This window comes from Euleptes europaea, chromosome 3, assembly GCF_029931775.1.
Source record: "Euleptes europaea isolate rEulEur1 chromosome 3, rEulEur1.hap1, whole genome shotgun sequence".
Classification (NCBI taxonomy): domain Eukaryota; kingdom Metazoa; phylum Chordata; class Lepidosauria; order Squamata; family Sphaerodactylidae; genus Euleptes; species Euleptes europaea.
This window is the reverse complement of record NC_079314.1, coordinates 117,170,538-117,191,154: the sequence shown is the minus strand read 5'-3', so window position 1 is coordinate 117,191,154 and position 20,617 is coordinate 117,170,538. Positions and strand designations below refer to the sequence as shown.

The 20,617-nt window shown below is 45.1% G+C and overlaps 1 protein-coding gene across 2 annotated transcripts; it reads left to right on the top strand.

Annotated features, from left to right (window-relative positions):
* Positions 1-1,615: 1,615 nt before the first annotated feature.
* On the top strand, positions 1,616-19,082 carry RBM17 (RNA binding motif protein 17). Of its 2 annotated transcripts, none has more exons than XM_056846879.1 (11): positions 1,616-1,751; positions 2,503-2,619; positions 5,070-5,236; positions 7,323-7,420; positions 8,310-8,366; positions 11,132-11,273; positions 12,966-13,117; positions 13,859-13,932; positions 15,346-15,444; positions 17,978-18,050; positions 18,973-19,082. In XM_056846879.1, exons 1-11 carry the CDS (start codon positions 1,629-1,631, stop codon positions 19,074-19,076), a joined length of 1,206 nt encoding a protein of 401 aa, XP_056702857.1. In that variant the 5' UTR covers positions 1,616-1,628; the 3' UTR covers positions 19,077-19,082. The 2 variants fall into 2 exon arrangements, with proteins under 2 accessions (XP_056702857.1, XP_056702856.1); XM_056846878.1 differs by having other exon boundaries at positions 13,856-13,932.
* The last annotated feature ends 1,535 nt before the right edge of the window (positions 19,083-20,617 follow it).

The following is a 20,617-nucleotide window of genomic DNA, read 5'->3' as shown; positions in this document are numbered from 1 at the left end:
TGTTAGAAACAGGATGCTGGATTAGATGGACCATTGGCCTGATCCATCACAGCTACATCTTTTGACAGATCTGTGTGTGTGTAAAATGTTGTTAAGTCGCAACCGAATTATGTCGACCCCTTTTGGGGGTTTTCATGGCAAGAGATTAACAGAGGTGGTTTTGCCAGTGCCTTCCTCTGCACAGCAACCCTCGTCTTCCTTGGTGGTCTCCCATCCGAATACTAACCAGGGCTGACCCTGCTTAGCTTCTGAGATCTGACGAGATCAGGCTAGCTTGGGCCATCCAGGTCAGGGCTTGACAGATCTAGGGGTAGGCTTAAACGTTCAGGTGGTGTAATGTAGTGGCTAGAGACCTGGGTTCAGATGTCCACTCTGAAACAAAGTTCATTAGAGGTCCTATGGTCAGTCACTACCTCTCAGGGTTGTTGTGCAGATAAAGTGTTAGGCCCCTCTCTTTGGAGGAAGGAACTGCATTGAGCAATTGTTATTGAAGGGGCTGTATACACATTTTAAATAAAGGACCGCCAGAAAGACAAATCAATGGGTTCTAGATCACATCAAGCCTGAACTCTCCCTAGAAGCTAAAATGACTAAACTGAGGCTGTCGTACTTTGAGAAGACAAGTCACTGGAAAAGACAATAATGCTAGGAAAAGTTGAAGGCAGCAGGAAAAGAGGAAGACCCAACATGAGATGGATTGACTCTATAAAGGAAGCCACGGCCTTCCGTTTGCAAGCCTGTCAAAGATAGGACGTTTTGGAGGTCATTGATTCATAGGGTCGTCTTGAGTCGGAAGCTACTTGCCGGCACTCAACACACACAGTTAAAAACATAGAATAAAGATGTAATAAGATACAGTTTTGGTATAACTGATTAATGTGGATGGTGACTTGGTTATTTCAGGCTGTGGTAATGTAACTATTTTAAATATATATTTTTTAAAAATAACCCAATCCCATTTGTTCTCTTCCTTTCTGGATTTTATTGTGTGTTTATGTCAGACTCTTCAGCTATACTAGGGATAGACCAGCTCTTAATCATGTTGATCAAAAAGAGCAATTATTTTATTTATTAATTTATATTATCAGTGGTCCATCTTTCTTACTTAGAGTGAAGGTGGATTACACAGTGTAAGTCACTGCAGTCAATAGGATGGGACATTTAATAACCAATGTAATAGGATTAGGATACAAAAATTAATAACCAAGTAAAAACCTGGAACAAAGCTGAAACAAAACTTAAGTGTTAACATGGCATATTAAATGATTCAGGAATTACACAATATTATTTAATAATTTATTTGTTTACATTATTTATAGTCCATCTTTCTCACTTGGACTCATGGTGGATTTCACAGATAGGATAATACGTATAGTTAACATTGTCAGTTATTTTGTAGCCTGTTGAATATCTACTACTTTAGCAAAGTACCAGGCAATTGTTTATCCAAAATAACAGATATCCAAGTACTGGGGGGACAAAACGACGGCAGTTAAGGGTCAAATTATGTGTTTATTTTAAAAAATTCTTGATAAAAACAATAGTGGGGCCCTGATAGATTGGAGTGATGTGGCTGTCCCTTTGATTCACATCATCTTTTTGTCTTGCAGTTCTGAACTGGAAAGAAAATGTCTCTCTATGATGACCTGGGAGTGGAAACCAGTGATTCCAAGACAGAAGGCTGGTCGAAAAACTTCAAACTATTACAGTCTCAACTGCAAGTGAAAAAAGCAGCGCTTACCCAAGCAAAGGTACAGCAGCAGTTTGGTCAAAATGGTCCCTCCTATTATTGCCAGCATAGAATCATAGAGTTGAAAGGGACCACCAGGATCATCTAGTCCAACCCCCTGCACAATGCAGGAAACTCAGAACTACCTCCTCCCCCCACACCCATAGTGACCCCCTACTCCATGCCCACAAGATGGCAACAGAAAACCATCCAGGATCCTTGGCCAATCTGGCCTGCAGGAAAATTGCTTCCTGACTCCAAAATCAGGAAGTCAAAGGCTTGGAACAGCCGCACTTTGAAATAAAAAATCATACAAAATGGGATATAAATTATTATTGCACAACACCTATTGTTTAAGAAAAACAAACGTGTCTAGTGTACTTTTGGACAATGTCTCTGTGCATGCTTGTGTATCACTGGATGACAACTTACTCATGTTGACTTATGTTGAGAGCCAGCGTGGTGTAGTCATTAGCGGCAGACTCTAATCTGGAGAACTGGGTTTGATTCCCCGCTTCTCCACATGAAGCCTGCTGGATGACCTCGGCCTCTTAGCCCCACCTTCCTCACAAGGTCTCTGTTGTGGGGAAAGGAAGGGAAGGTGATTGTAGGCCTCTTTGAGACTCCTTCAGGTAGAGAAAAGCCGGGTATGAAAACCTAAATCTTTTTCTTCTTTTGCACATGTGGGAAAAACATATCGAGACTTCTCTGCCACAGCATTGTCTGAGGTCGAGTTCAGCGTCCGCTTCTCACTTATATTTTATTAATTTTAGAGTCAGAGGACAAAGCAGAGCACAGTCCTTGCTCCGGTGATTGATCTGAAACGAGGCAGCGCTTCTGACGAGCGGCAGATTGTGGACACTCCACCACACGTGGCGGCTGGCCTGAAGGTGAGGCTGAGATAGTAACTAATAGGTTGGAGGAATCCTAAACAGAAAGCAGCTAGCGCGAGTGATGGGGAAAGACCTTGATGACTTTTCTTCTGGGAACGTCTCCTGAAGGAAATAGCGCTCAAGACATGAACACAAGAGCAGGCCTGTTAGATTGGAGCAAAGGTCCACTTAGTTCAGTCCCCGTGACACCCGTAAGCCATAGGTGTTGAACTCTTGTTACAAGGGCCGGATATGACATAAATGTCACTTGGTTGGGCCGGGGTGGCTGCCTTGGCTGGCTCGCGAGCCGCATAAGAACTCCCAAGGGGTTGGATCTGGCCCGTGGGCCTTATGTTTGGCACCCCTGCTGTAAGCAGAATATGCAGCTATTAGCGTCACCCTCTTCCCACCAGTACAAGATTTTGTCACATACAAACACGGCACAGAAAATCCCTGACATTAAAGAGGGTGGTCTTAACTCGCTGCCTCAAGATGCATCATAATGGTAATGTGCTGACCTCAGATAAAGGCCTTGAAGGTATTAAAAAAATAATCAGGCATCCCATAAAGAAGACAACTTACTTTATTGGCACCTCTGAAACACAGAAGGATATCAAACAGAATCAGCCAGCAAACAACGATGGCCGCTGAATGCCAAGAAATCATTAAGATAATAAATACTCTACAGGTGAGCTGAGAGATGGCTTCTACTTAAAGGGACATTATATCACATCTCCTGTTTCCCAAAAAACCCAATAATGGTGCTTGATAAACCTCTTGGGGGGAGAGAGTTCAATTCAATTCAGTAACCTTTAATAGGCATAGTACAAAAGTCAGCTCATACAGATTCTTACGATTGAAAACAGATCACACAAATCCCTGATGAACAAACCAGGGCCCCTACAGAGTAGACAATACAGTTAAGTATGAAATATATAAAATGCACCATATTTTGGGATTAAACAAAAGGTTAAAATAAAGGATTAAAATAATTAACCATCCAGCCAGACTGTGATATAATAAACAATGATAATCATGATCATTGACCAGTCTCTAGATCACTGGTTCCCAACCAGGGGTCTGTGGACCCCCAGGGGTCCGCGAGAACTAAATTAAGGTCCGCGAAACAAAGTTATAAATCCCTAATAAATTAATATTTTCAATTAAAAGTTCTCTATTATAAAATATATATATTCAGATATTATTCTAAGTTTAATGTTTAACTAACAGTTATGTTTAAAGTTTATTTTCAAATTCTCTGAATTTTTATTTTGAACCTTGGGGTCCCTGGACCGAACAAAAAAGTCCTAGTGGTCCCTGGTCAAAAAAAGGTTGGGAACCACTGCTCTAGATAAACCACATCACAGCAGCAACTTGAAATATTAGGCAGGCTTCAAAGATCCCTGTCTCAGTAACATTACCAAAATTTTTGAACCGAGGCAGTTGTTTCAGGCTTGACATCGGACAGTAGAGCAGTTAACATTCGGCTTTTATTGACTAAATCAGTATCAAGCAAATCTAATAGACAGTCATTACGAAGGCCCTCACCCAGGCGACATTCCAACATAATATGCATAAGCGAGTCTGGAGATCCTGAACCACAGGGGCAGAGTCTCTCCTGATACGGAATGTGATTGAGTCAACCTAGTAAGACCTTCGATGGAAAGGAAGAGAGTTCCATAGCCTTGTGTCCCTGCTAGGAAAGCCCTACTTCCGAGTAACCATCCTGAATAAGGCCCTCAGAACAGGACCTTTTCAAATGTCTCTGAGGCTCATAAAGAAGGGACCTGCCCCTAAAGTAAGCTGAAAGCGTTTGCAGTTTTGAAAAAAAATATGTACGATGTGCTGTGATTCCTACCACCCACAACAAAGTGTCCCAGTACAAACAGGAATGTTGTGGTGCAGAGCAATCCCTTTCAAATACTATTTGTAAACCGCGAGGAAATAATTCGGATGCAGATCCAGCATGGCGGCATGTGGAGGGCCTGGTCCCAATTCCTTTTTGCAGTGCTGCTTGCTTTGGGTTGAATGTGCAGCGCAGCGCAAGTCAGATGTGCATCCTGGCAGATCTCTGCACATACCACATGAAGCTGCCTTCTACTGAATCAGACCCTTGTTCCATCAAAGTCAGTATTGTGTACTCTGACCAGCAGCAGCTCTCCAGGGCCTAAGGCAGGGGTCTTTCACATCACCTCCTTGCCTAGTCCCTTTAACTGGAGATGCCAGGGATTGAACCAGGGACCTTCTGCATGCCAACCAGATGCTCTATCACTGAGCCACGGCCCCGCCCCTATATCAGTAGCAGAGCAGCCATGGTCTTCGTGTTGGAGTGCAAGGGAGTTCCTCCATTAGAAGTTTTGAAAGGATTTTTTTTACAAAGTGCTTTGGAAGTAGGCTCAAGCGCATTCAAAAGCTTGGTGGCTTCACTGGACAGTTCTTGTCAATTCACACGTTTTTTTCGATTCCAGGATCCCGTCCCCAGTGGCTTTTCGGCAGGTGATGTATTGATCCCTCTGGCCGATGAGTACGATCCGATGTTCCCCAACGACTACGAGAAAGTGGTCAAACGCCAGCGGGAAGAACGGCAGAGACAGCGTGAGCTGGAGAGGCAGAAAGAGATAGAGGAAAGGGAAAAGTAAGCGATTTAGGCCATCAGCCATGAAAACCGTTTGGTTTCCTCTTAAACCGTTTGGGTTGCATTGAAGACATTGGGAGCTAAGGAATTTTTCACGAAATGGGCAATTTTTGATCAATATAAGAACATAAGAAAAGCCCTGCTGGATCAGACCAAGGCCCATCGAGCCCAGCAGTCTGTCCACACAGTGGCCAAACAGGTGCCTCTGGGAAGCCCACAAACAAGGCGACTGCAGCAGCACCATCCTGCCTGTGTTCCACAGGACCTAATATAATAGGCATGCTCCTGTCAATCCCACTTATACCTGCTATCTATTATTCATATGTTCACCACAGGGTGTGTTTTCAGGTATTATGGGCCACTCCCTTAACACCTGTATCAAAATGTGTTCATTCCAAGGCATCTGATAGACGAGGAACGTATTGTAATGAAATTGTTTATTCAGTAACAGAATTCACTGAAACTGTGGTATCGAAAGAAATGTGGCTATCTTAGAATGTGTAGAGGACATATGGTTATCAATTTATCAATTTCTATGAGTGTAGAAAAAGCACATCGCATTCCAAAATATCATTTTGAAATCTGTTCCAAAATGTGATAAATCTTATCTGCTTCAGAAAACAAACAAACAAAAATTATGGATGTATTTCTATACTTGAATTCTGATGCAGTCCATTAACTTGTAGCCATTAAAGGCTATTTTCTAAACTTTGTGGCATATCTACTATGAAAGACATTTTCCAGAAAGACATAGTACACATTTTAGCTGCTCTTTAGTATAGTTGTAAATGTGGCGTTGATTATATCTTCACTAATATCCAGCATGGTGTAATGGTTAATGGTTTGGAGCAGTGGACTCTTTGATACCCCACTCTTCCACATGAAACCAGCTGGGTGACCTTGGGCCAGTCACAGTTCTCTCTGAACTCTCTCAGCCTCACCTACCTCACAAGGTGTCTGTTGTGGGGAGAGGAAGGGAAGGTGATTGTAAGCCAGTTTGATTCTCCCTTAAGTGGTAGAGAAAGTTGGCATATTAAAACAAACTCTTCCTCTTCTTAACATTGATATTATTAATGTTTGTGTGGTGTTAAATTGCTAGAATATCTGAATATGGGGGGCATGACTAAAAAATGTGAAAGATCTTCCAACATAGATCTGTTTATATGTGCAGTGTAACCTATTGGGTGTCAGATGCCACTAAAACTGAATTTTGATTTCCCCCCCCCTCTTTACCTCAGCAGATATTAATCTGGGGCAGGAGGAGGCCAGTCATGAGTCCAAACTGGAACTGAATTGCAGTTTTTATCTTATGTAGTTCTTTTAGGTAAAACCTAATTGTGTGAGGAAGTACTGCCTAGAATCATAGAATCGGAAGGGGCCACCAGGGTCATCTAGTCCAACCCCCTGCACAATGCAGGACATTCACAACTACCTCCCCCCACACGCCCAGTGACCCCTACTCCATGCCCAGAAGATGGCCAAGATGCCCTCCCTCTCATGAACTGCCTCTCATGATCTGCCTAAGGTCATAGAATCAGCATTGCTGACAGATGGCCATCTAGTCTCTGCTTAAAAACCTCCAGGGAAGGAGCACTTACCACCTCCCAAGAAGCAGAGTTTCCCAAACTTTTTGAGTCATGGAGGACTTTTGGGAGAGAAATTTGTCGTGGAGCACTAATTTTCACCTAGCACCTATCTACTAAACCAAATGACAGTAGTGTTTTTCTTTCCAATCTCTTCACGGAGCACTAGGAGATGTTTTGTGGAGCACCAAGTGTTCCATGGAGCGCAGTTTTGGAACCGCTGGCCTAGATATTCACGCTGAAGGAGCAAGGTTTGAGTCCAGTAGAAGACTAACAAGATTTCCAGGGTGTAAGCTTTTGAGAGTCAAAGCTCCCTTCGTCTGATACTTCTCTGACAAAGGGAGCTGTGACTATCGAAAGCATACAACCTGGAAATCCTTTTGGTCTCTAAGGTGCTACTGGATTCAAATCTAGTTCTTCTGTGGCAGACCGACAGAGTTACTCACCTGAAGCTGTCTTCGTGCTAAAGGATTGTCCTGTGAATTTCTTCTTTTAACTGCAAGGAGGCGCAAAGACAGACATGAGGCAAGCGGATTCTCGAGACGGCCGGATCCAGATTCTGATGAAGACGAAGACTATGAAAGGGAGAGAAGGAAACGAAGTAAGGAATGTTTGAGTGATTAAAATATTGAATATGGTATTGCTTAAAAAACACACACCCTGTTGACTGGACAGGATGGAGATCTTGGAAAGAGAGAGACCTCTGCGCATTAGTGTTTATTCTGACTGCACGAGTCATCTTTGATTACTTAAGAGTGCTAAAGAGACAGTCCAGTTTTAATTGACTTTGGGAACTGGAAATGGTTTGTAGTATTGGTCTGAGACACAGCTGCAGAGGACTCCACTTAATGAAGCAAGCTGTATTGTCCGTTCCTGGCAGCATATCCGCTCGAATGTCCCATTAATTTAAAAGCCGGGAATCTCTGTGAGCCACCGAATCTCTGGCTGTTCTCTGTTCATTATCCCCTTGCCTTTCACTGCCGCTTAGAGTGATCACGTAAGTGACCTCTAGGACTGATGGTGACAGATGCATAAGACGACTGAAAGGCTGCATTATACCTCCAATTCTTTCTTATAAGGCAACTGAAAGGCTGTATTATACCAATCACAGTTTTCTCTGAACTCCCAGCTGCCTCGCAAGGTGCTTGTTGTGGGGAGGGGCAGGCGATTGTAAGCCGGTTTGAGACTCCTTAAAGGTAGAGAAAAGCAGGGTATAAAAACCAACTCTTCTTAAACCCTGGAAATCTCGTTGGCCTTTAAGGTGCTGCTGGAGTCGAATCTAGTTGTTTCGCTGCAGAGCAGCATGGATACCCTCTGAAACTTCTGTGAGTCTGTAATCCTTTGCTGTCTGCTCATACCTTTTTTTCGCCCTGCAATCCGCCTTGAGTCTCACTGAGGAAAGGGGGCCCATAGATAGAGAAACAAACTCATGGCCTGCGAAAGCATCAATTAGATTTCTTTTTCATATTTGTTTGCTTCTTCTTCTACAGGTATGGGAGGAGCAGCTATCGCGCCGCCTACGTCTTTGGTTGAGAAGGACAAGGAACGTATGTAAATCTTAAGCTTTCTTTAAACACCCCATTTCAAAGGAATCTACTTTCTTCCTGTCATCTTTCTTCACTGTCCAACTTTCACATCTAATATTTTCTAGCTTCTCCATGGCTGCCCTTCCCAGTCTCAATCTCCTTCTGATTTCTTGATTGCAGCTTCCCTTTTGGATAATGATGGAGCCAAGGAATAGAGAGTCTTGAGCAATTTCAGTTTTCTCATTGTCTGATTTAAAGTTGAATAAGGGGAACTTAGCCCTGACCTGGACGGCCCAGGCTAGCCTGATCTTGTCAGATCTCAGAAGCTAAGCGAAGTCAGCCCTGGTTAGTATTTGGATGGGAGACCACCAAGGAATACCAGGGTTGCGGTGCAAAGGAAGGCACTGGCAAACCACCTCTGTTAGTCTCTTGCAATGAAAACCCCAAAAGGGGTTGCCATAAGTCGGCGGCGACTTAACGGCACTTTACACACCCACACAAGGGGAACTTAAAGGTGGTTTTATAAAAATTTGAGAAATGCTGCGTGAGTCCACTAGATGGCAAGGGAATACAGAAAGTTTAAACTGAGCGCCCTGTTGGGAAACAGTTTTGAGTGTCCGTTTTGAGCATCTGTTTACAAGCGAGTTGTAGCCACATAACTAGGCTTGTTTCTTTCCAGGGGGCACTACAGCAGTCTTATTCTCTTGCTATGAACCTATTTGGTCTGGCCCACGAAATCAACCTATTGGGAGAAGAGATGAAGCCTGAACTTTTGACTGTTGTCATTTGTTTCATTTGGGAAATTTCTGTGCCAGCTTTCCAAAGCATAATAAAAACGGGTTAATTAAACGCAGCCAGAGCATAATAATAATAATAATAATAATAATTAATTTTATCTCGCCCTTCCTGACTAAAGCTGGGCTCTGAGTGGCTAACAACATAGAATTACAGTTATAAATTATAAAGCTTTGAACACATGAAGCTGCCTTATACTGAACCAGACCCTTGGTCCATCAAAGTCAGTATTGTCTCTTCAGACAGGCAGCGGCTCTCCGCTCAGGCAGGGGTCTTGCCTAGTTGCCTATTCACCTACTTGCCTCGTCCCTTTTAACTGGAGATGCCGGGGGTTGAACCTGGGACCTTCTGCTTGCCAAGCAGAGGCTCTGCCACTGAACCATGGCCCTTCCCCAGCTTGAAACGAGTAAGTGTTTTCTGGCTGAAAGCAAACTGTAAAAGATCAGCCTCTTAGAATAAACAGAAAGGGTTATGTACACTCCAGCCCATCCTAGGAGCAAGAGCTGGTGTAGCACCAGTTTTCACTGACTTGGCTGTACCTCTGTCACCCTGTTTTCTTCCGTTAGGTTGCCTAGGGGCATGCGAGTGGTTCTAAGATTGAGCAAACACACAACTGCTTCCCGGTTCTGAAGGCTATTTTAGTGACACAATTTTTGCTGCCAGTTTTGGTTTAATGACCATGAGGGCTAGAAGCTTCCTTTGATTCACTTTTGAGATTCAACAGATTCCCTTAGTGCCTGGTATGACATTTCAGTTGCCCACTTTTGCTGAGATGCTATGTATCAGTGTTTGGCTAAAACCTCATCACTGATACCTGAGCTTCTGTAGCTGTAACTGACTTCTAATGGGTTTGATGCTCGACCCATGATATATTGATTTATTTATTTCATTTATGCTCCGCCTGTCTCCTCAGAGGGGACCCAGAGCATCTTTTGCCCTTCTCCTCGCCTCCATTTTATCCTCACAACAACCCTGTGAGGTGCATGAAGCTGAGAGAATGTGGCTGGCCTGAGGTCACTGTACAAACTTGCATGGCAAACCAGGGATTCAAACCTGGGTCTCCCAGGTTTGTGCTGGCAGTGACAGACCAAGAAAGGGATCTTGGTGTGGTAGTGCATCGCTCGATGAAGATGTCAACCCAATGTGCGACTGCTGTGAAAGAGGCAAATTCCATGCTGGCCATAATTAGACGAGGAATAGAGAATAAACCTGCTGCTATCATACTGTCCTTGTACAAATCTATGGTGAGACCACATTTGGAATACCGTGTACAGTTCTGGTCACCACACCTCAAAAAGGATATTGCAGAGCAGGAGAAGGCACAGAAAAGAGCAACCAAAATGATCAGGGGGCTAGAGCAACTGCCCTATGAGGAGCGGATAAAACGCTTAGGGCTAAAATTATGAACGAAAGAAAGCAGTTAAGGCAGTTAAGGGAAAGAAGGCAGTTAAGGGTCTCCCCTTATAGAGAGAGGTCTATAAAATTATGCTTGGTATGGGGAGAGTGGACAGGGAGAAGCTTTTCTCCCTCTCTTGTAATACTAGAAGGCAGGGTCATCTGCTGAAGCTGGAGGGTGAGAGATTCAAAACAGAGAAAAGGAAGTATTTCTTCACACAATGCATAGTTAAATTGTGGAACTCCTTGCCCCAGGATGTGGAGAAGGCTTTAAGAGGGGAGTGGACATGTTCATGGAGGAGAAGGGAGGGCAGGGTAAAAGTGCAATAAAATAAATACATGGCTACTAGTCAAAATGGATACTAGTCATGATGCATCCCTATTCTCTCCAGGATCAGAGGAGCATTCCTATTATATGAGGTGCCGTGGAACACAGGCAAGATAATGCTGCTGCGGTCATCTTGCTTGTGGGCTTCCTATAGGCACTTGATTGGCCTCTGTGTGAACAGCCTGCTGAACTTGATGGGCCTCGGTCTGATCCAGCAGGGCCTTTCTTATGTTCTGCTGAAATGGTAATCAACTCTTCTCCCTTCTAGCTGTGTCGAATTTCCCATATGAAGAAGAGTCGCGGCCCCGCAGTTCGTCTTCGAAAGCAGCCATTCCGCCTCCAATGTACGATGAGCCCGAGAGACCTCGGTCGCCGACGGGCCCCAGCAATTCCTTCCTGGCTAACATGGGGTGAGTGCTGACGGCAAACTGACCTTTTGTGAAAAGTGCCAGCAGAGGGCTGAGGAGAGACATTCTGGCTTAAAGGCAGCAGCCAGTCACAGTGCCTTTACATGGGCAGAATGATAATCGCAATTCAGAGTTGCGTTTACAGAAGTCAGTTTATGTCAAGTGACGGGAGATTGCTTTGATTTCCGGGTTCGCAGGCCTTCAGGGGTCATTGATGCCAAGCGAATGAATGAGAAATTGAGCCAAGATTTGTACTTCCTTTTCCCTGAACTGACATGATTAACATAAGCAATGGTTTGTTACAGTGGGGTAATCAAACAATAGTTCCTAGAGCAGGGGTGTCGAACTCGTTTGTCACGAGGGCTGGATATGACATAAATGCCACTTGAAGAGCCAGTGCAGTGTAGTGGTTAAGAGCAGCGGACTCTAATCTGGTGAACCGGGTTGGTTTCCCCGCTCCTCCGCATGAAGCCTGCTGGGTGACCTTGGGCCAGTCACAGCTCTCTTAGAGCAGGGGTGTCAAACTCATTTGTTACGAGGGCTGGATATGATATAAATGTCACTTGGTTGGGCTGGGCCATACCTTGCCAGCACAGAACAAGGGTGGGAAGTGGCTGGCTTGAGGACCGGATGAGAGCTCTCAAGGGGCTAGATCTGTCCCGTGGGCCGTATGTTTGACACTCCTGTCTTAGAGCTCTCTCAGCCCCACCCACCTCACAGGGTGTCTGTTGTGGGGAAGGGAAGGTGATTGTAAGCTAGTTTGATTCTTTCTTAAGTGGTAGAGAAAGTCGGCATATAAAAACCAACTTCTTGGCCGGGCCATGCCTCGCCAGCCCAGATCGAGGGTGTGTGTGTGGCTGCCTTGCGGGCTGGATAAGAGCCCTCAAAGGGCCGGGTCCAACCCCCACGCTATGTGTTTGACACCCCTGTCCTAGAGTGTTTGAGTCTTGACTCCTAGGACAATTCATAATGTCTCCGTGTGTGGGTGCACAATACAGACTTCTTACCCATCCTTTGGCCACTTAATGCAAGGGGCGTATTCAGTTTCCTGACAGCTTATGTAAAAATCAAGGTGTGTCCTGCCAGTCCCCGTTTTACAGTTGTTGCCCCAGAGAGTCTTGCAAGGAAAAAAGGAATCAGTCGAGTTTTTTCTGCCCGGTATGATTAGTCTGTCTAGCAAACCATATTTCCAGAGCCCAGCCCTGGAGAGAATGTTGTTTTTTAGTTTTTTAGTTACTTCATTTATACCCTGTCTTTCTCCCCAGTGGAGAACCAAAGCTGTTTACATTGTTATCCTCTCTTCCATTTTATCTGCACAACATCCCTGTGAGCTAACGTGACTGGCTCAAGGCCACCCCGCAAGCTTCCGTGGCAGAGTGGGGATTTGAACCTGGGGCTCCCAGATCCTAGTCTGACACTCTGGCCCCTACTCCACACTGGCTGTAAGCTGTCTATTTATCCCACCGTTCCTCCAAGGGTGCTCAAGCTGGTGTACTTGGTACTGTCCTTCTCCATTTTATCCTCACAACAACCCTGTGAGGTAGGTTAGCTTGAGAGGCAGTGAACTGGATTACCAAGACCACCGTGCCCAATTCTACCACAGTGGCCGTCATCTTAGCCTCCTGGCATGCCTGTCCTGCAAAATACCCCATTTCCAACAGCTGCCAGATGGCCTCTTCCTTTCTCTCCCCGCAGAGGCACAGTGGCGCACAAGATAATGCAGAAGTACGGCTTCCGAGAGGGCCAGGGACTTGGGAAACATGAGCAGGGCTTGAGCACGGCGCTGTCGGTCGAGAAAACCAGCAAGAGGGGCGGCAAAATCATTATTGGTGATGCTGCTGATAAAGGTAACATGGGATTGCCTCTGCGAAAGAGGGGGAAGGCTTGCTTCCGGGTGGCCGGGAAGTGGAATTGCGGGGGGAGGGGGGGAGACTTCAACATATGAAGCCTGCCTTATACTGAATCAGACCCTTGGTCCTTCAAAGTCAGTATTGTCTACTCAGACCAGCAGCTGCTCTCCAGAGTCTCAGGCGGGGGTCTTTCACAACACCTACTTGCCTGGTCCATTTAACTGGAGATGCCGGGGATTGAACCTGGGACCTTCTGCATGCCCAGCAGATGCTCTACTACTGAGCCTGCAGCCCATAGACTTCATCCATGAACATACGAAGCTGCTTTGTATGTTCAGTCAGCCCTTTCGTCTGTATTGTTGGAAGTGAAGGACTTTGCGCTGTCTCTTAACCTCAGATTTCAGAGGGGGACTAATCAGAGATTCGGAGATTGAAACCGTTGCTGCCCTCAACCATAGGCCTTGATGGGCTTTGGTCTGATCCAGCATGGTTTTCTTATGTTCTTAACACAGGCAGTATGGTGCTGCTGCAGGCGTCTTGTTTGTGGGCTTCCTAGAGGCACCTGGTTGGCCACTGTGTGAACAGACTGCTGGACTTGATGGGCCTTGGTCTGATCCAGCCAGGCCATTCTTATGTTCCTAACACAGGCAGGATAATGCTGCTAGCTTAATGTCATTTGAATGAAATAATGATTTAGAATTTAACTTGGAACCTTTTACTGCTTCTCCTGAATAGCAGACTCTTCCAAGAAATCGGACTCGAACCCCTTAACAGAGATACTGAAGTGCCCTACCAAAGTGGTTTTGTTACGGGTAAGTGTCTCAGTTCAAGCATCACTTCGTGGGTATTTAAATCTCCAGCTGGTGTGATAGTGGTTGATACACATGAAGCTGCCTTATACTGAATCAGACCCTTGGTCCATCATAGTCAGTATTGTCTACTCAGACCAGCAGCGGCTCTCCAGGGTCGCAGGCAGGGGTCTTTCACATCATCTGCTTGCCTGGTTCCTTTAACTGGAGGTGCAGGAGATTGAACCTGGGACCTTCTGCATGCCAAGCAGATGCTCTACCACTGAGCCACGGCCCCTTTCCATGGCTCTCCAGGTTCTCCGGCGGAGGTCTTTCACATCATCTACTTGCCTGGTCCCTTTAACTGGAGATGCCGGGGATTGAACCTGGGACCTTCTGCCTGCCCAGCAAATGCTCTACCACTGAGCCATGGCCCCTCCACATCCAGCAAGGTCCTAGTTTGTAGGTTCTGGGAGGAAGTGCTTATTCATTTTGTGAGATTTCTCTGGATTGTAGGCCCAGTGATGGGACGTAAGAAGAAAATTCCAGAAAGCGAGCAGAAAAAGCCATCTCTGGGGCACATCCCAGAATGAGAGGGCATGTAACTGTACTTGGACATTCTATTTAAAAAATAAATATATTATAATAATTGATACAAAGAAAACAGATACAAAAAGAATGTAAAATACAGAAAATAGAAAAACGGCTGAATAAGATAACACTAAGATTGCTACTCCCCATAAACTTGCTTTAACCAAGATATTGGGCAATTACCATCTTTAGTGTCATGCTAGGAAAAGTTGAGGGCATCAGGAAAAGAGGAAGACCCAAGAAGAGATGAATGGACTCAATAAAGGAAGCCACAACCCTCAGTTTGCAAAACCTGAGCTAGGCTGTAAAAATAGGACATTTTGGAGGACTTTCATTCATAGGGTCGCCATAAGTTGGAAACGACTTGACAGCACTTAACACACACCTTTAGCATCCTTTATAAACCCAAATTACTGCCCCTTAGTTTCTTAATATACTATAACCATAATACAAGTGTATTATTAATTCATATCTGTTAAATAATCCTGAACTCCCTCTTTGAATTTCTTATAATATAAATAATATAACTTATAATATCTGAGCATTATACAAAACAGATAATCTCACTTAATCTAATTTTTTTATCTCTCAGGTGGCATATATCTCTTCCCCCTCAGCCCATATATTGTGAGGAATATATTCCATTTATCTTGGAATTCTTTAATTGGCCTTCTGGTTTTGCCGTCACCGCGGATTTGTACCGGGATACTCTGATAGCGGATAGGTGTAATGTCTGATCTCCAGCTCCGCGCCATCCTCTTTTCTCTTGGGGCCTCAGGCAGCTGCATGGAAATGCTGGCTTTACGTTTGGTGTCAGCAACTGCGGTTGAATTCTCTTTCTTGCAGAACATGGTCGGGGCTGGGGAGGTCGACGAGGACCTTGAAGGCGAAACCAAGGAGGAATGTGAAAAGTACGGCAAAGTCGGGAAGTGCGTCATCTTTGAGGTAGGGAAGCAGCAGCCTCATTTCCCAGCATGTACTTTTGTGCCAAGAGGTTGAGGCTGAGAAGGGCAGCCATGAAGGAGCTAGAAAAGATTCTTCAGTGTAAAGACGTGTCACTGTCAACCGAGATCAAGTTAATTCATGCCATAGAATTCCCCATTACTATGTATGGGTGTGACAGTTGGGCAGTGAAGAAAGCTGACAGGAAGAAAGCAGATTCCTTTGAAATGTGGTGTTGGGAGAGAGTGTTACAGATACAGTGGACTGCCAAAAAACCTCAAAAACAGTGGATTTTAGATCAAATCAAGCCCGAACTGCCCCTACAATCTAAAATGGCTAAACTGAGGCTATTGTACTTTGGTCACATTATGAGATGACCAGAGTTACTGGAAAAGACAATCATGCTAGGAAAAGTTGAAGACAATAGGAAGAGAGGAAGACCCAAGGTGAGATGGATAATCTCGATCAAGGAAGCCACTGCCCTTGGTTTGCAAGTCCTGAGCAAGGCTGTTGACGATAGGATGTTTTGGAGGACATTGGTTCATAGTCGCCGTGAGTCGGAAGCAACTTGACGGCACTTAACAAACACACACACTTATGTGCCTTAAGATCCCAAGTTTTGTAGGTGCTGCACAGTGATTTTTAAAAAGGGGGCAGATGCCCAAAATAGAGGCATAGATCTGTAAAAACCCATGAGGGGAAGAGAGAGGAGACATCTTTTTAAAAACTGGGCACCCTTCCTTTTTTGAAGCTGTTAAAATGCAAAACACACAATTAGGGAAATACTGAAATCTTTTAAAAACTGCACACCCTTCCTGGAGCCGGTGTGGTGGTTAAGAGCAGTGGTTTGGAGCGGCGGACTCTTAATCTGGAGAACGGGGGTTGATTCCCCTCTCCTCCACATGAGTGGTGGATTCTAATCTGGTGAACTGGGTTGGTTTCCTCACTCCTACACATGAAGCCTGCTGGGTGGCCTTGGGCTAGTTACTGCTCTCTTAGAGCTCTCTCAGCCCCACCCACCTCACAGGATGTCTGTTGTGGGGAGGGGAAGGGGATTATAACCTGGTTTGATTCTTCCTTAAGTGGTAGAGAAAGTTGGCATATAAAAACCAACTCTTTTTGAAGTTATTAAAATGCAAAACACACAATCAGAGCAATACCAAAACCTTACTTAAAGGGCATCAAAAATCAGCCTTGACATGCAAGGCCAGGATCCCAAGTGGAAAGCTCTACCTGAGAGAGCACTCCTTTGGACCTGAATTTGTTCACAGGCGAGCCCTTCTGGAACTAATAATGCTCTAATTGATAACTTCCTGCAGTGCCTGAAGCTTCTCAGACTTGCATAGAGCTGATGATCCCCTTCAGTTTCTTGGAAACGTCGGATGAGTCAGTATTTTGTTCCCACGTTGGCTTGGGTATGACACGAATGAGTCAGTAGGTGTGAATTTGGAGCTGGAAGCTACTCCTGAGGATCACTTGCTTGGACCCTATAAAAATTTTATATGCCAAAAAAGAGAAAGATCACTTGCTTGGGATTTAGCCCAAAATGGTAGCAGAGATTGTTGCATCTAAATAGTTCCTGGCAGACGTTCATCCAGCCTCCTAGGAATAATTTCCTGGGGACGTTTCCTCCCCTTCCCCAGAAATGCGTTTCCAGTTGCCTGATCTTGGCTTGAGCCGATTACTTCCTGCCTTCCTATCAGGGACGGGTTCTTCTCCCTCATTCATAGCAGCCTCCTAATTTCATTTGTTTGTTGAGTTATTTATAGACAGCCTTCCTCACGGGGACTCACAGTGGATTACGCATAGTCAATACAGTCAACAAAATGGGGCATTCAGTAATCAGGGCATTAGGATTTTAGAAGTCTGGAACCACCAGAAATAGCTGAAACATAGCGTAGGTGTTCATATGACACATTAAGCGATACAAAAATTAAATAATAGGATCCTACTTGCAGTAAGCTCTATACAGCAGAGTAGACCACATCTTCTAATCATTTATCCAAGTAAGTTTTTGAACAATTTTGTATAATGCAACCCTATTAACCTGCCCCAGTCCATTCAGTCTTCCCACTAATGTATTCCTAACCACGAACCATCCCTTCTGTTCTCAGTTTGTTGGAGCCACCTAGCCTGCATTTGGTTTGAGGCCCGAATCATAATATGCCGGGGAACAAGGTCATAGAATAGGAACATCTTGGGAATTCTCCCGCTAGGTTAAAAACTCCCCAGAACCTTTCTCCTTGCTGTGTTGGTTTTCTGCTTGCGGGGAGTTTTCCACACAAGAACATTCTGAGCTGGACTCTACCACCTGCTATCTGAATTAGTCAAGTCCGTTCTACCCTTTCATTCTCACGTGTATGTGATAGCTCTGTTTAATGCATCTCAGCAGTGATTCTCATAACGCTGGGATTCTTTTTTGATAGGGAAAGTACCTTAGCCAGCTTCAGGTTGAACCTGCTTTGTTTTGCTCTCTCTCTTTCTCTCTCTCTAATCTGAGCGGTCCTCCGTACCAATTGTGTGTGTCTGATTTTAGATTCCAGGTGCTCCGGATGATGAAGCAGTTAGAATATTTTTGGAGTTTGAAAGGGTGGAATCAGCAATTAAAGGTAAGCGGTTGATGAGAAAGCCCTTTCTTTCAAAAACCTCTGGACCAGAAGTTATATATGGGTCTTACTTTCTGGGGAAATGTAACTGTGACGAACGTAGCTGGTATCCTTCTGCCCAGCCTTGAATGCACTGAACAAGATTGGGTAGTTGCATAATGTTTGTTACCCTGGAGATACTTTCACTTACAATGCAAAGTTTCCTCCTTTCTCTGTCAACTGATAATAATGCTGGCCACTCACCATCTCGTTTTTCATGCTTCCCCATATAAAAAGACCCTACTGGGAAAATCACAAGTCACATATTGCCCAGCTTGGTTTTTTCATCACAGTTCCCACTTAGCATAAACTAGCAACTACTGGGAGAGCCAGCGTGGTGTAGTGGTTAAGAGTGGTGGAGTCTAATCTGGAGAACCGGGTTTGATTCCCCACTCCTCCACATGAAGCCTACTGGGTGACCTTGGGCCAGTCACAGTTCTCTCCAAACCCTCTCAGCCCCACCTACCTCACAAGGTGTCTGTTGTGGGGAGAGGAAGGCAATTGTAAGCCGGTTTAATTCTCCTTAAAAGGTAGAGAAAGTTGGCATGTAAAAAACTTTTCTTCTTCAGACTTCATTCAATTTCTTTCCTTCCCTCTTTCTTCTGATGAAGGGAGCTTTAACTCTCAAAAGCGTACACCCCGAAAATCTTCTTGGTCTCTAAGGTGCTACTCGAGTCTAGCTCTTCCTCTTCTGTTCTCCCCACCCTCTTCCTTATAAACTGGTATGGGATTAGAGGTCTCTTGCATTAGTGTAAAACTCCTTGTGTGCTCAGGAAAAGCGCCATCCTTAGCAAAACGCATCTAAAGGCTCTTGCCTGTGGTTCCGTAGCCGATCTGTCACTTCTGACGTCAGTGTCTAACGGTATGTTTTCCGTCTGATTTCTAGCCGTGGTGGACCTCAACGGAAGGTACTTCGGTGGCCGAGTGGTGAAGGCCTGCTTCTACAACCTGGACAAATTCAGAGTGTTGGATCTCGCTGAGCAAGTCTGATTGCCCTCCCAAGACCCGGACGCATCGCTGTTGGGAATGTCTTTTTTTTTTCTTCTCAGCTGTGTGCTGAGAAAAGAGAGAGAGATGGCATCTCTTCTAAAAACTGAAAGAAATCCCTGAATGGACTTTTTTCCTGTTTGTTGTGATGGACGCAATTTTTGTTGGATTTTTACTGTACTATAAAATTCCTTTAAAGTATGGCCTGTTCTGAGTTCTTGAAGATCTGGCAAGTTTTTGTTTTGCTGCTCCAGAATGTCATCAGCATAACAGATTGTCATCAGGTAACAGTTTGTTTCAGCCCCTCGCTTTCCCCTTCTGTTCCTATTGGGAAGGTCAGTGCAGCAGCAATGCAAGTTGATGGTGTATTTTTTTTGGGTCCCTGTAGCAATGTGCAGCATTATCACAGTCCCTTTGGGATGGTAAGGGGGACTACTTTCCTTGTAGAAGGTCCCAGGTTCAGTCCCAGGCATAAGAAGAGCCCTGCTGGATCAGACCAGTGGTCCACCTATTCCAGCATCCTGGTCTCACTCTGGCAAACCAATTCCTCTGGAGGCCCAACAACAGGGCATAGAGGCTGAGGCCTTCCCCTGATGTTGCCTCCTGGCACGGGGAGTCAGAGGCATCCCCATTTCAAAATATATCTTTATATAATGTTTAAAATACATGGCAAATTAGTATCTTCAAGGACCTTGGAGACAATGGTCAGTCCTGGCCAAGAACAAGAAGAGTTGGTTTAAAAAAATTCTTACCCATTCCTAATATCCAAGGGCTAGTGCCAAATGAGCTGATGTGCCTCCTCTTTGCCCAAGATCTACATATTTCCTGTGGCTATGTTCAGGGGTTCCACACTGTAAGAATGATGAGAATTTATTCCCCTTGTCCCTCTGCCTCTCAGTATCCCTTTCCTTTGCAGGGCAGTCCTCTGCAGAGTTACTCCAGTCCAACGGACTGAAACTGGAGTGACTGCTCAGGATTTTGCTGCATTCCTCTCATCCGGTCTTTCTAGAAGGAAAGAGGCTGCACTTGGTTTGGAGTGGTGGACTCTGATCTGGAGAACCAGGTTTGATTCCCCTCTTCTCCACATGAGCGGCGGAGGCTGATCTGTTGAAGTGGATTTGCTTCCCCACTCCTACACATGAAGCCAGCTGGGTGACCTTGGGCTGGTCACAGCTCTCTCAGCCCCACCTACCTCACAGGGTGTCTGTGGGGAGGGAAGGGAAGGTGATTCTAAGCCGGTTTGATTCTGCCTTAAGTGGTAGAGAAAGCTGGCATATAAAAACCAACTCTTCTTTTTCTCTGCTAGCAATCCAGCCCCCTCACCCGGCTGGGCTGGCCTTTAGTGTGTGGGGGGATAAACCCTCCACGCAGTGGTTTGATCCAAATTTGGGGTCCCCACAAGCAGCTGCTTAGCAGGAGCAACAATAAAAATGAGTTGCCTTCCTAGATCTCTTGACATTTCATCTGGCCTGGCCCCAAAGAGCACAAACCGAGCATGTTAAAACATCTCTCAATATACAGGCTACCGGACTGGAGTCTACAAC